The sequence below is a fragment of the Chelonoidis abingdonii genome, chromosome 4, assembly GCF_003597395.2.
Source record: "Chelonoidis abingdonii isolate Lonesome George chromosome 4, CheloAbing_2.0, whole genome shotgun sequence".
NCBI lineage: Eukaryota > Metazoa > Chordata > Testudines > Testudinidae > Chelonoidis > Chelonoidis abingdonii.
This window is the reverse complement of record NC_133772.1, coordinates 64,488,573-64,503,008: the sequence shown is the minus strand read 5'-3', so window position 1 is coordinate 64,503,008 and position 14,436 is coordinate 64,488,573. Positions and strand designations below refer to the sequence as shown.

The 14,436-nt window shown below is 38.7% G+C and overlaps 1 protein-coding gene across 3 annotated transcripts in view; it reads left to right on the top strand.

The window, feature by feature from the left end:
• The window catches only part of GAS2 (growth arrest specific 2), a 138,870-nt gene that overhangs the window by 25,452 nt on the left and 98,982 nt on the right, over positions 1-14,436 (top strand). For all 3 annotated transcript variants that reach the window (XM_032775260.1, XM_032775258.1, XM_032775255.2), the window contains one exon: positions 3,914-4,038. In XM_032775260.1, coding sequence (XP_032631151.1) covers positions 3,914-4,038 — 125 coding nt within the window. The remainder of the gene's footprint in view (positions 1-3,913; positions 4,039-14,436) is intronic.

The following is a 14,436-nucleotide window of genomic DNA, read 5'->3' as shown; positions in this document are numbered from 1 at the left end:
GCAAAGAAATGCCACTTTTTGGGGCCATAAAATACAGTGAACTGAAAGCTAACACCTAATATATTTTTCATTAAATACAGATGTTCACTGTAAAACTCATTTTTTCAGCATTCATAAAAGGCGGCAGAACTGAAATATTACAGCTTAATATATAAAAATGCAATAATCAAACTGCTAATGTAATTGTATTGTTAAATGGCAAGAGAAGATAGAAAGCATTTTTTTCTGCATCTGTTTAAGAAGGAATATATATTTTAATCTTATTGCTTTAATCAGACTTATAAAAGCAGCCAAGAGAATAGCCAAATCCATAAATCATAGGACATCATAGGCATTTAAAATGAGGATTATTTCACCTGTATAGAAAATCCTGAAGAGTTTGCATTTAAAACAATAAAACTGAAGTTATGGTTAAAGATATTAATCTATATCTTACAATAGAGTTCTATATTAACATATGATACTGCCTTTTAAAATAAAACCGTTTCTAATATGTCCATTCTTTAAATTAGCTTTCTGATCATTTCGGCACCTTAGACCGAAGGGACAAAATGGAAAATATTTTTCATTATTAACAATAGAAACTGTAGGCCAAACATGGTGGTGAAGGTACTAAGGCACTGGGATGCTGACTTTTTTGTGTCTGGGGCTATTAATTTAATTCCTGGCTCCAGAAGAGCTGCATGCACCACTAAAATAATGTCAGTTATGCACAGACTTCCATTGTGATGCAGTGCTGCTACTGCTCTTCTGCCACCTGCAGAAGTCATTATATACACTAGAGGCTACAATATGAAATCTACAGTGGAGAGAATCAAGGCTAAAAAATGAAGAGAAAAGGTTTTACGTCAAACAGATGTTCTTGAAAGAATAAATGTATCAGAAATAGCAAGTTTAACTTGAACCAGAAAAGTGAGTCTGTTGTTGCGTCTGAGAATCACATGCTTTAAAGATCTTGTTTTATTCCTCTCTGGTTTTAGCCTACAAAATGAAGAACACTGGGGACTGTTTTCCTTCAAGGTGTTACGTTATTGTCAAAATACCTAAAACCTTTCCAACAATTTCAAAGTCATAGTCAGATAAATCCTAGCATCCTTTTGATTTTTGTGCTTCTGTAAATTAAAACTTGATTAAAATTGGTCTGGTTTGTATATTTTTGGACAAAAAATACAAAATGAAATATTTAAATTTATTTTGTTTTAAAGGGATAGGAAAGAGGAATTTATTTTTTTTAAAAGGGAAGGTGGTTCAAAACAAAACATCCCAACCTCTCTCTTTTCTCCACTCTCTCCTTTTTTTAATGGAAGTGTGAGTTTTTTTTAAAAATGATGATTATTGTATGTACTGCATTGTATTATATGCAATCAGAGATTTAGGGACAACTAGTGCATGGGGCTAATAGCCATTGGTGGATCTACCCTTCATGAATTCATCTAATTCTTTTTTGAACCCAGTTATACTTTTGGCTTTCACACCATCCATGGCAACAAGTTCCATAGGGTGTGTGTTGCGTGAAGAATCACTTCCTTTTGTTTTAAACCTGCTGCCTATTAATTTCATTGGGTGACCTGGTTCTCGTGTTATTTGAAGAGGTAAATAACCCTTCCTTATTCATTTTCTCCACATCATTCATAATTTTAGAGACCATCTCTTTTCTCAGCTGAAGAGTCCCAGTTTTTTAATCTCTTCTCAGATGGAAGTCGTTCCAGACCCTTTATCATTTTTGTTGCCCTTCTCTGTACTTTTTCTAATTCAAATATATCTTTTTTGAGTTGGGGAGACGAGAACTGCACTCAGTAGTCAGGGTGTCGACATGCCATGGAATTATATAGTGGCATGATATTTCTTGTCTTATTACTAATGTTCTGTTAGCTTTTTCAACTGTCATCAAACATTGAGCAGCTGTTTGCAGAGAACTATCCACAATGACTCCAAGATCCCTTTCTTGAGTGGTAACAGCTAATTTAGACCCCATCATTTTATATGTATAGTTGGGATTATGCTTTCCCATGTGCATTACTTTGCATTTATCGACATTGAATTTCATCTGCCATTTTCTTGCCCAGTCGCTCAGGTTTATGAGATCCCTTCATAATTCTTTGCAAGCAGATGTGGATGTAACTGTCTCAGGTAATTTAGTATTTGTAAACTATGCCATCTCACTGTCTACCCCTTTTCCCAGATAACTTATGAATATGTTGAACAGCCCAGGTCCCAGTACATTTCCTTGGGAGACCCTGCTATTTACCTCTCTCCACTGTGAAAACTGATCATTTATCCCTGCCCTTTCTTTTCTAGCTTTTAACCAGTTACTGATTGAAGAGAGATCCTTCCCTCTTATTCCATGATTGCCTACTTTGCTTAAAAGCCATTGGTGAGGGATCCTGTCAAAAGGCTTTTTGAAAGCCCACGTACACTATATCCATTGGATTGTACTTGTCCACATATTTGTTGAACCCCTCAAGGAATTCTAATATGTTGGTGAGGCATAATTTCCCTGTACAAAAGCCATGTTGACCTTCTCCAACATACTGTGCTCACCTGTGTCTGATATTTGTTTTTTTTCTTTTTTTTACTATAGTTCCAATTTGCCTGGTACTAAAGTTCAGTTGCTTCATTCTCTCCTCTATAGCAAGGCATGGCAGAATTCAATTTTTATATTTTATATAATTTTGATTGGTAATATTGATTATTTTAAATAATTTTACTGTTTTTATCTATTTCCAGTTTTCATACTTGCAGGACATTATGGGGGGTATCAGAAAATAATAATTTAATGACAGTAGGCATTGAGATTCAAAAGTTTTATAACAGTTAAAACAAAATGGTCAACTACACATGTTAAAATTATACAAATTAAGTATCCTTAAATGAAATTTTTAAGTTTTCAAGCAGCATTTTCTTTCTTTGCCTATCTGTAAATTTCAGTTACTATCAATGGAAATATTTTATCATTTTGTCCGTGTGTAGTGAAATCCATGTTTACTGACACTTACTGATAAAAGTCTAATCCTTCCAAGCCTATCTATAGGCTGGGCACCCTGGTTGGATTACTTCTGCTATGATGCACCAGGATGTCCTGTTTTGGAGAGTGGAAGCAGTGTATCATGTGAGACATAATCTACTAGGGAGACCAGCCTGTAGAGAGCAGTGGGGAAACGAAGCAACTAAACTTCAGTTGTCATGAAACAATGTGACAGCATTACCAAAATCAAAATATTTTTGTTTATGGGCATTTAGTTTTTAGACCAGATAAATTGGTAATATTCTATGGAAAGTAGACACTCCTTTAATGACAAAATTCATTTCGTCAAACTCCACTTTCCTTCAAAAAACAATTTTGACAGAAAATTGTCAGTGCCTTCCACGATCAAACCCTAAATTAACAATGAAATAGAAATTAACCTCTCATCTCTAAAGCTGTGGACTACTAGGAGTGAGAGTGAAGCTTGCAGTGTACTTGTTCTGAGGATAAATTTAAGACATGCTGCAGAGCTGTCAATCTGGCACCTTTTTAATGTTACTACAATAAAAAAGTGGTCCTGTATAATCAGAAATGGTAAAACAAGATTAACAGAATCTGGTATATTAATTGGACTCATTCTACAAAAATGTGTTGTTTGACAAGATGAATGTTTGAAAATATACCATCCCAAAGAAAACATCAAATTATCCAACCAAAAAATTGTCTCAGTGCCAGGAAAATAGCAGCAAGACTAAATGATAAAAACTCAGTGTAATGTGAGTTGTTCAGTTAGGGCTTGTTTCTAAGCCCATTGAAATTAATGGAAAGACTCCCATTGACTTCAATGGGATTTGATTTATGGATTTTCCTTGCAAATCCAGTATTTACATTTCTTGTGTAGACACAGGCATCCTTTTTTGCCATGTTAATTTTCTTCTTGCCTTTCAGGTAGGGAGATAACTGCGGAAACTTTTATGGAGAAGTTGGATAATGGTGCCTTGCTCTGTCAACTAGCTGAGACCCTACAAGAGAAATTTAAAGAGAACAGTTTTGATGCAAACAAGCCTGGCAAAGTAAGTCTTAGATAACACATCACATGCGCTATCAGCATTTGGGATCTGTAACTTCATGGATCTAATTGTATCTGAGAGTTTCAGAGGTTTTGTTTGTGGAGGCTTTACCCCTCGGAACCTGGGACCACTACTCCAGATTGAAAAATGAGAAAATAAAACTCTAGTAAAATCCGTGTACTTCCCTCCAAATGCTGAGTGCTTTTTCATATATGCCAATTCTTTCATAAAAATGAGCTATTTTAGTAATTCTGCTGGTATCCTTGACAATGTAATGCACATTCCATTAGAGGCTCTGTTGCAGCAGCACTTCAGTGAACAGCCTGGAAGCCACAGAAGAGCAGCAAAGGTTGCTTTGAAATGTGTTCTTAAATGAACTGCCTCAAAGACCACTGGGGACAATGAAAGTCTTTCTGTTTGCTTCAGTAAACTTTTGATCAATCCTAAGTCTGGTTCTGCTCTTCAAATTAACCTTGTAAAAATGGCATAGTGGGATTTCATGTTCATTGTCTTTCAGTGAGTTTCCTATCAAATGAACTCAGTGTACAAGTAAAAAAGGATGTGTTTTTTTTTTTAACCACCAGTCCTGAAAACAAAGCCAAGCTCTGAGAGTCAAGCTTGGCTCTTTCCATCTTACACATCTTCACGTGTAATAATTTTGGTAACATTTGCCACACATTCAATTGGATCTGGGCTGCAGGAATGTCTGCAGTTGCTGTTACAGGCCGTCTGTGATCACTGTAGTGCTTGCTCTGCCTGAAGCCAGGCAGCCATGTGGCCTGTCTGTCTCCCCATGCTGAATCACAGTAGGGAAGGAGCTGCCAAGAGAAGAAGGCAGTCATAGGGCAGAGGTGAGGGGCCTAGTACTAGCACCAGAATCCCCAGCATCCTATCCCAACATCTGGCTTTTCCCCTATGAATCCAGCCAACTCCTCTGAGTCTCCAGATTACCTCTAAACAGGTTTTCCTAGCCCCCCACCCCTCCAAAAGTGGACCTCCAGTCTTCTCTGAGAATCCCAGTTTTCCCTGCGTCCTCCTCTTCAGCAATCTCAGACTCCCTCGAGCACCCACCTAGCCCCGAGCACCCTTAGTTTGTTCAGCACTCATCCATCTCAGACACAGTCTGGCGCTTACCTGACATCTATCCTAGCAGCTCCTCAGAGTCACTCCCACCTACACTAGCCACAAGCTGCCAGATTTTCTGCAGTTCCTGTCCTTTACTTGCCACTGACTGAGGCAGGATGTATTGACCATAAGTTAAAGTTTATGGTCATATGCAGATGTTTGTAATAAGCAAAACTCACAAACACAAGACGCAGAAATTGGTGCAGTGATAAATGATGACAGGTCAGGTCTACAGAATGATCTAGATCTCATCTCTTGAACAAACATGCATTATTACAGCTAAAGGCAAAGCCATTTGTCTAGGAACCAAGAATGTAGGACTGTATTTTGGAAACCAGTGATTCAGAAAAGGACGTAGGGGTCATGATAGATAAGTTAAACGTGAGTTCTTAGTGTGATGCAGAGGCTAAGAAAGCAAATGCTCAGGATGTGTATATATAACCAAGGGAATATCAAGTAGGAGTAGGGAAGTGTTATTTCCTCTCTATATAGCATTGGTAAGACCATTACTGGAATACTGTCACCAGTTCTGGTGTCAACACTTTGAAAAGGATGTCGACAAATAGGCAAGGGTTCAGAAAAGTGCTATAGGAATGATCTGAGATCTTGAAAATATGCTTTACAATGAGAGGCTGAAGAATATAACAGAGAAGGTTAAGAGTTCCATCTATAAGTACTTGTATAGGGAAAATGTTTCTGATAGTAGACAGCTCTTTAGTCTAGCAAAGGCATAACAAGATGCAATGGCTGGAAGCTGAAGCTAGACAAATTCAGACTAGAAATAAGATGCACATTTTTTTATAGTGGAAGTAACTAACCTTTGGAACTACATACTTTAGGATATGGTAGACTTTCCATCACTTGAAGTCTTTAAATCAGGATTGGATTTCTTTGTAAAACTTATGCCGTCACTCAACCAGAACTTATGGGCTTGATGAAGAAACCACTTGTTGAAATTCTGTGGCCTGTGCTGTGCAAGAGATCACATTAAGATGATTGGAGTGGTCTGTTCTGGCCTTAAAATCTTCAAATCCAGATGCAGATTAGTTTATCATATAGTTTGCATAAAATGTCACACCTGGGGCTGTGCAAAATTTGGCAGCTATGAGTTTTACTTAAATTCTATCAATTATAATCACTAGGGCAGATCCAAAAAATTGCAAATTCGAATTTTTTGACAAAGAAGACACTTTGTGGAAGTTTTTACTATTCTGTGACCCCCTCTGTTTGCCCCAGTTTATTTATCACAATAAAGAAGAAAGTTTAATGCAAGTTACGGTGGTCCACCTAAAATGTTGATTTAGAACTACCACTGGTAGCTCTCCTTTATAGAGTTCTGAGGTCTCTTGGTGAGCCAGAAAGTCAATCATTTGCACAGGTTGGCACAGAAGGGATGGACTAGGTGACCTCTTGAGGTCCGTTCTAGAGCTACATTTCTATGATTCTATGTTTGCTTTCTTCTCCCCTTTCCTACTTGCTATATAGACTATTGAGGAATTTAATAAGCGGATGAGACAGGTTTTTGAATCAAGATGAATTAGCCAGTAGTTAAAATTTAACAAATATTTTATGAAATCAATACCTCAAGCAATGCAATTCTGTTGGACACCTGCACTTTGGTTTTCTGCATCATCGCGTTATCACAGGGGTCGACAACCTTTCAGAAGTGGTGTGCCGAGTCTTCATTTATTCACTCTGATTTAAGGTTTTGCGTGCCAGTAATACATTTTAACATTTTTAGAAGGTCTCTTTCTATAAGTCTATAATATATAACTAACCTATTGTATGTAAAGTAAGTGTGGTTTTAAAAATGTTTAAGAAGCTTCATTTAAAATTAAATTAAAATGCAGAGCCCCCTGGACCAGTGGCGAGAACCTGGCCAGTGTGAGTGCCAATGAAATCAGCTTGCATGCCGCCTTCAGCACATGTGCCATAGGTTGCCTACCCCTGTATTATCGCATACCTTTTGTTATCTGCTGTTGCTTGGATAGAGAGATAATGTTAGCAAAGATTAACTGGAAATGTATCAAAATGTAGGGCCACGTCCTCAAATCCTGTGACAGTCTGGGCTTACACTAACACAATGTGAGAATCTGACCTTAAAAGAGCCAAAATTCACTGAATTCACTCTTTGGAGTAAGTATGGGAGCAGGTAAAGAATAGGACAATTAGAACTTTGGCAATCTGTTATACTGTAATTATTTAGATTTATAGGTCACTTCGTTTGTCAGACTGGTATAACAAATTGAAATAACATAGAAAAATCTCAGTCCAAAGCTATTTCTCAATGTATATTTCATATTTGGAATAATAAGAATTCAAAGAAATGACAGTGTAATGGCTGTGTGTCATTACAAACTATTAGGGGTCTGTTTATCCTTTCATATTGTAATTCCCTAATGTAGCAGTCCTAGGCAGTAGACTCCACAACTGGAAAATTTGACTCTTGGTGCCAAGGAAATTTATATGAGAATCACAGTGTATGAAATTTAGCATAGTAAGAATTCTACAATACTCTCTGGAACCATTACTGTATACCATGTTAATAATATATGTGGTATTCTGGAGCCATTAGGTTGTTACTCAGTGCATAGGAATAAAGAAACATAACAGGCTTTCACCCAGCAACCCCCTTGAAGATGACACTTTTGGCAGCTAGGTCTATTAGACACTCCAGCTTCTATTAAAATAGAGAAAACACTTAGATCCTTTAAAAAAAAAAAAAAAAAAAAAAAAGGAATGGCAGCCAGAATAACTGGTTTGGAGGCAGCAGCCAGGCCAAAGCTGAGTGAGGGGGAGGCAGACAGTATAGGGTGAGACCAGGGTAGACAGATAATGGAAAAATCCCACAAGGTACTGCCATAATCCTAAAAACTAGAGAGAATTTAAACTACTTCCAAAAGTGGAGCTCTCCCTTCTGTGTGAGCTGCTTCTCAAATGGTAATTCAGGTTCCATAAAATACTTAGCCCCATAGATTTAGGCTGATTATTATGATTCAGGGCCAGATTTTCTAAGGTATTTAGTCACATAAAGATGCAGAAAGGCAACAACTGGGATTTTTGAAAGCACCCCTTTTGAATTAGGTACCTATGTGCTCCTTAAAATCCTACTTAGTGCCTTTGTGTGTCTTTATGCATCTTTGAAAATCTGGCCCATAGGGGCTTTTAAAGTGCTGTTCATGGTCTATATTGACTAGAGGTCTGATCCTACACTGCTGAATGTCAAAACTCCTCTTGGCATTAATGGGAACTTTGTCTGCACACGCACTGCTGGAGATCCCGGAGTGCAGTCAGCGTAGAAAGCATTCTGCAAGAGGGGCTGCATTTTTCTTTCAGAAGCATAATGTATGCTGTTTTAAATGAGTCATAATCTTGCAGGTTTAGTAAACTGGCAGATAAAGAGATAGTGATATTAATAAATGCCAGAGACTTGTACAGTAGTAAATGTCTGAAACTACCCATGTTGCAGTTAATGACTTGCTGCCCAGAAACTTATTACAAGAAGTGCAATTCCATAAAAGTGATTCATATTGCAGGATGCCATTTTGTAATTTTCTCCCACTGACTTAGATTTCATCTCCTAACTCTCTAGGCAATATTTTACTTTTCCTGACAGATAGTTAATTTGAGAATTTCACAGCTGTACAAACAAATTTAAAGCATCGAGGCATGTGTGGTATGCACTGAGCGCACATTTGCTAGGAATGATTTAAGCAACTTGTAAGATTTTAAAGTAAGCTTAAATAAAATGTGTTAATAGTTATCAGTATTTTAATATACAGGACATAATATTCTGCCTACCGTACTTAAAGCTGGATGTATATTTATGCTGTATTATGATTGAATTCCATTAAGGTCATAATGGTTGTATAGCAAATAAAAGCAAATAAAACATTCAGGAGACATATTTTTCAGTCTCCAGAGGTTCATACAGACTCATGCTTGGGTTTTTTTTTTCTTTTTTTTTTTTTTTTTTTTTGACCTCTCTGAAGGGGTATCCTAGCTTAGGCCCGGAGCCAATATTTTGTTTAAGATATAAGCCTGAATCATGAGTCTGAATCCAAATCTTCCCTCTTCCTCTCCCACCCCCAAGGAGAGTCTGCACCTTAGGCTTTGATTTGGGCCAGTAATAGAGGTAGGCCTGAGCTTCATAGTGGATCTAGATGCAAAAATCCTAAAGTCTGTATGGTGAGGGGATTGGAGACAGCTTTCCAGTGTGTCTTCTTTGTCTAATGGGAGACAAGTTAAAATGACTCTGTAGGAGTAGACTACATATGCAGTGAAATTCAGCCACTGTATTAATAGAACAAATTTAGCATTTGGATGCAGACATATGCAGCCCCTGTGGTCAGAATTTGACCCATAGATAGTGAATACGTTTGCAATCATTGTCTATATTTTCAGGATGAGTATCTTCTTTGGTCCACACTGTCCATCCTTTAATCACATTGAAGGTTTCTATCGTACTTGTTCCAAGTCCAAAGCTTGCATTTGTGGCAGTGGAAAATATGTACAACGAATCAGATCCTGAACAGGTGTAAATTGATGTAGCCATATTGATTTCAGTGGAGCTATGCTGATTTGCATCAGCTGAGGACCTGGCCCAGTGACTGCAGAGTATCCATGTTGAAGTTTACAGTGAAGATGAGAGGTGTACATTGTGAATTTGAGAAGAGTATTTTGCCCTAACTAAACTCTCTCATGAGGATATATCTTATGTTAAAGAGAGCCTCTTCAACAGCTCAGAGAAACTAAGCTAAGCAGTTGTCACTTGTAGAACTCATATAGTGGTGAAAATTTATACAATTCAAAATCTGTTCTCCTTTTTAAAAATATGTATTAAAGGGCAATGTGTGTCTGGGTGCAAATGGGGAAGGATGTCCTTATGGCTAAAGCACATGATTAGAAGGCTGGAGACCCAAGTTAGTTTCAGGCTCTGCTGTGGAGGGCACTGGTGGGGGAGGAGGGAGCCCAGCACTGGGGGAGGGGGAGGAGCCCAGGGCTGGGGTGGAGGGCAGCCAAACATTTTTTGGCTTGAGGCGGCAAAAAGCCTAGAGCCAGCCCTGCATATACACACAGCTATAACCAATCAATGCCATAGCTCCTTCCTCTGCAATCAGTCCACAGGGAAATCTCTCAGTCCACATGGCTTAGCTGCTGATTTGGCCTTTCATGTGGCCTCATACCTCAAATGGTGGCTTGCATTATCTCTAGCTATCTTGCCCTATAATTTCTTCTGTTTAGCTGGAATGAAGGGTGGCTAGCACACCCATCAGCTTTAGAAGATCTGTGATTGACTATAGATGGGGGGATACTATGGCATTCTGGGGTGCAGTCCAGACCACTGAGGAGCTGTCACCACCTGCTCTGCAAGATGGGGTGTCTCACAATGCTTTGCTAATCTGGGTTCCTCACACAAAGCCAAACAGCATGCAGGCCACACCCAGATTATCTGTGTAGAGCCACAGCTCTAGTCCAGCAGCTCTGATCCCAGCAGCTTGTGAACAAACACGAGCCACACTCTGGCTTCCAACATGCTCAGTAGGGTTCTGCAATCCATGTCTAGAATTGATACATGCAGAGTAACCCCAATGTACTGCCAGTCCCAGATTTTCCCCCCAAAACATATGTTCTAAAGTATCCAGCCCTGTCCCAAACAGTCGAGATATGTCTGTTACCCCTCTAAAGGGATCAAGATTCAACAGTTTGGCACTTTAAATGGAGTTACCCACACAGTTCATAACACTAGCTTTGTTTTGATTAAAGAATAAAACAAGTTTATTCACTAACAAAGAAAGAGATTTTAAATGAGCACAAGAAATGATGCATTAAAGTCAGAAACGGTTACAAGAAAAATGAAGATAAAATGCTTTCTAAACTTCACAAACTAGACTTGTCTCAAGGTGAAGTTTCTTGTCACGTTTCCAGTAACTTTGCTGACCAAACTCTCAGGCCAGGATCTGGTCCCAAAAGCCCAATGGCTGGCTGTTTTGCCGCCTTAGGTGAAAAAAGACCGCTGGATAGGAAAAGGGAACATGGGGTGCTTTTGCCCCATATTTTAATATTTCAGTCACCCTTTGAAAAGCGTTTTCATGAGAGTAATCCCTAGTTAAAGTTATTTTTGGCTGAGAACAAGGACACATGGAGTCTGGTGAAGGAGGGAGGCTTCATGCTATTTCTCTCCACCTGTGTATGCTGAAATGCAGATTTTCTTTGTCGTCTTTTTTTCCCCCTCTCACTGTTTACAGCTTATATTCAAACATACATCCCTTTATTAAAGACAGACCTGATTGACCCCTCCTACCGAATCAGGGCTACGTGAGTTTGAACATTGCCTTTAATATTATACGGGGGGGATTTCATAACTTTAAATATAATGCTGCTATATACATTTCACCCTGATATTATTGACCAGTGAATTATTGGTTTTCAAATGATACTTCACAAGACTTGTTTTGTACAAGGATTATTACAATAACATGTAGGATGTGACTAAAGAGGTTAATTTGGTCACTGTTGCACACACATATTCATACCCAAAAGGTTGGGCTCTTGGATTTGTGATATTGAAAATACTAGGTGGGACTACATCAACCATTCTACCAGGAAGCTCATTTATGTCCTAATCAGCCAAATACAACCAAATGCTCCGAACGTCTTGAGATGACAGTTCTTAGCAAAGTATAGTACTACTGCATGAGAATGTTAGGAAATCTGGGATGCTGACTGGCTGCTCAGGATTTGGTACATCTCCTTAAGTTTCACTGAGTCAGGAATAAGTAATGACTTTAAGGTTTGGCCAGTAATTATTTATATTAACAAAATTTGTACTTTACCTTCAGCAGCCAAAGCTGTATATTGCTAAGGGATTAGGACAGTGTTGGTGGGCACCAGGGGTGTTTTGGGGTGTTGGAGAAGCATTAAATATTTCCATATCAGAATCAGACATCTCAGTAGTAGAATGACAAAAATCAGTGGGGTACTGCAATCCATGTCTAGAATTGATACATGACATAGACATGGGGGAGTAGCACTGTCCATAGAGGATTCCATAGACTCTAATGAGATACTATTTCAGAGTGGAGAGGACCATACATTAGAATGTGTATGAAGACAAAATCCCAAGGCAGATATGAGCAAGTTTATAATTCTGGCTGCTTGAATAGGAAAAGGATATTGAATGCACAATACTGAGGGAGATCAGAAGCAACTAAATCTAATAATGTAGCCATGATGGGTGACATCAGTATACCATGTGATCAAATGTTACAGTGGGACAGACTTAGGGAAGTAGTTTCTCAATTTATTAAACAGTTTTTTTATTAAAACACTTAGTCCTAGAGCATACAAAAGGAAAGGCTATTCTCAATTGTCCTAGGGGAGACTATTCTCAATTGTCCTAAGCAACACACAGGGGTTGCTTGAAGAACTAGCTAAAATTGAGCCATTAGGTAGTAATGATAACAAAATAATTAAGTTCAGTGTTCTCACGGGAGGAATCATATAAAACCCACAAAAGGGTGGCAAATTTTAGGGATTTTTAATATGAGGATGCTGATCAAAAATGCCCAGTGGTAGTGATTAAAATCCTTAGACTCTGTATTGAGATTGCTTAAGCATACTATATGACAGCCACAGAAGGCATGCATACATCTAAAGAAAAAAGCAGACATGCAAGAAATGAACCAGTATGGCTAAGTGACAATATTCAATAGGTTATGTGAGCCGAACAGGTATCCTTCAGAAAATGGGAATCCAGCCTTAGTGAAGCCAGCAGAAAGGAGCATAAAATTTAGCTAGCCGTATGTAAGATAGAAATCAGGAAGACAATCTCATGACCACTGGAAGGAATAATTGGAACTACACATTGACTTTACTGGGTTCTAAATTAATGCAAGAACTCAAGGGAAAACTGACACAGTGAGGGCAACTCAATGAAAACCTCTGCTCAATGTGTAGCAGCTGTCATGAAAAACACACAAAATGTTAGAATGCATAATGACTAGGAGAGGTAATAATTACATATGCAGTTTTCTGTTAATTGTTTTGAATGAAGATTGCTGACACAGTGTAGGGGAAAAAAGATAACCTTGCAAAACCATTTACAAGCGTTAATCCATCTGGATGGGATTATTTTCACAAGGCTGTAAAGCCGTTTGTCAGATAATACCTTACACCTTTTTCAGCATTGTCAATAATGTATTAAACTCACTTACAGACACTCTACCGGACTGCTACCAAGTTTATAGCAGATGCACTAAGGGCCTGATTCTGCAGGCCTCAGACAAGCAACTCTCCCACTAAGTCCAATGGAAGAATTGTCTGTCTGCTGAGGACTGTATGCTGATGTATAGTTGTGCATACTACCACACCAGTTGACACTATTCTAGCAGTATGATGGTTTGCAACCATATAGCACCTTCTAGTCGAGGATCCCCAAACACTTTATAAACACTAAGGGCCAAGTCATGGCTTTAAAACAACAGCATTGAGTCAGGGGCAGTGTGGAGCCACACAACCCCAGTGGGAGCACTAAAACATTGGGCCTCTGAAAAGCATGCTGCTGCTTCTTGCACAGGGAGAAAGCCTAATTTGCTGTCTCAGTTGGGAATGGAGCAGATTGCTTGTCATCGTGCACCAACCCTGCTGCAGTCATGGTTTCGGCGCAGCCATGGAAGGGAATATGGAGTTTCTTGTTCACCCCTCTGCCTCTGCATGGCCTTGCAGGGTAGCTCAGAATCTAGGCCTGTCGATTTAATCCTCACAACACTTGTGTGAGGTTGATACAATCATTCCCATTTTACAGATGGAGAAACTGAGGCACAGATATTAAAGGCGGCATTTTCAAAAGCAGCTTAAGAAGTTGGGCACCCAAAGCCTATCAAGCTCCCAAAATTGGCTGGAGTTGATTTTTAGCCTGCATTGGAAAAATCAATGGGAGCTTAGTGGTTAGCTCCTGAATGTGCTTTTGAAAACCAAGTGACTGGTTTGAAGTCAGACTGCAAGACTGTGGCAGAATGAGCAGCAGAACCCAGATCTTTGGATTTCCAGTCATGTGCTTTCATTAGCTGACAATTATGTCTCTGCATTTATGCATGGATAATAATGTTTTACCAGTTTTAGTATTACCTGTTAGCTTTCCAAATGATTTATCATTATAGCTGTGTCAGTTATGGGGATAGATGAGTCAGTATTAGCTAACATAGACAGATTCATTATTTAACTTGTTGCTAGGAATTTTTTGTTTCCCCATTTCTGCTAAATGCTTGCTAACAC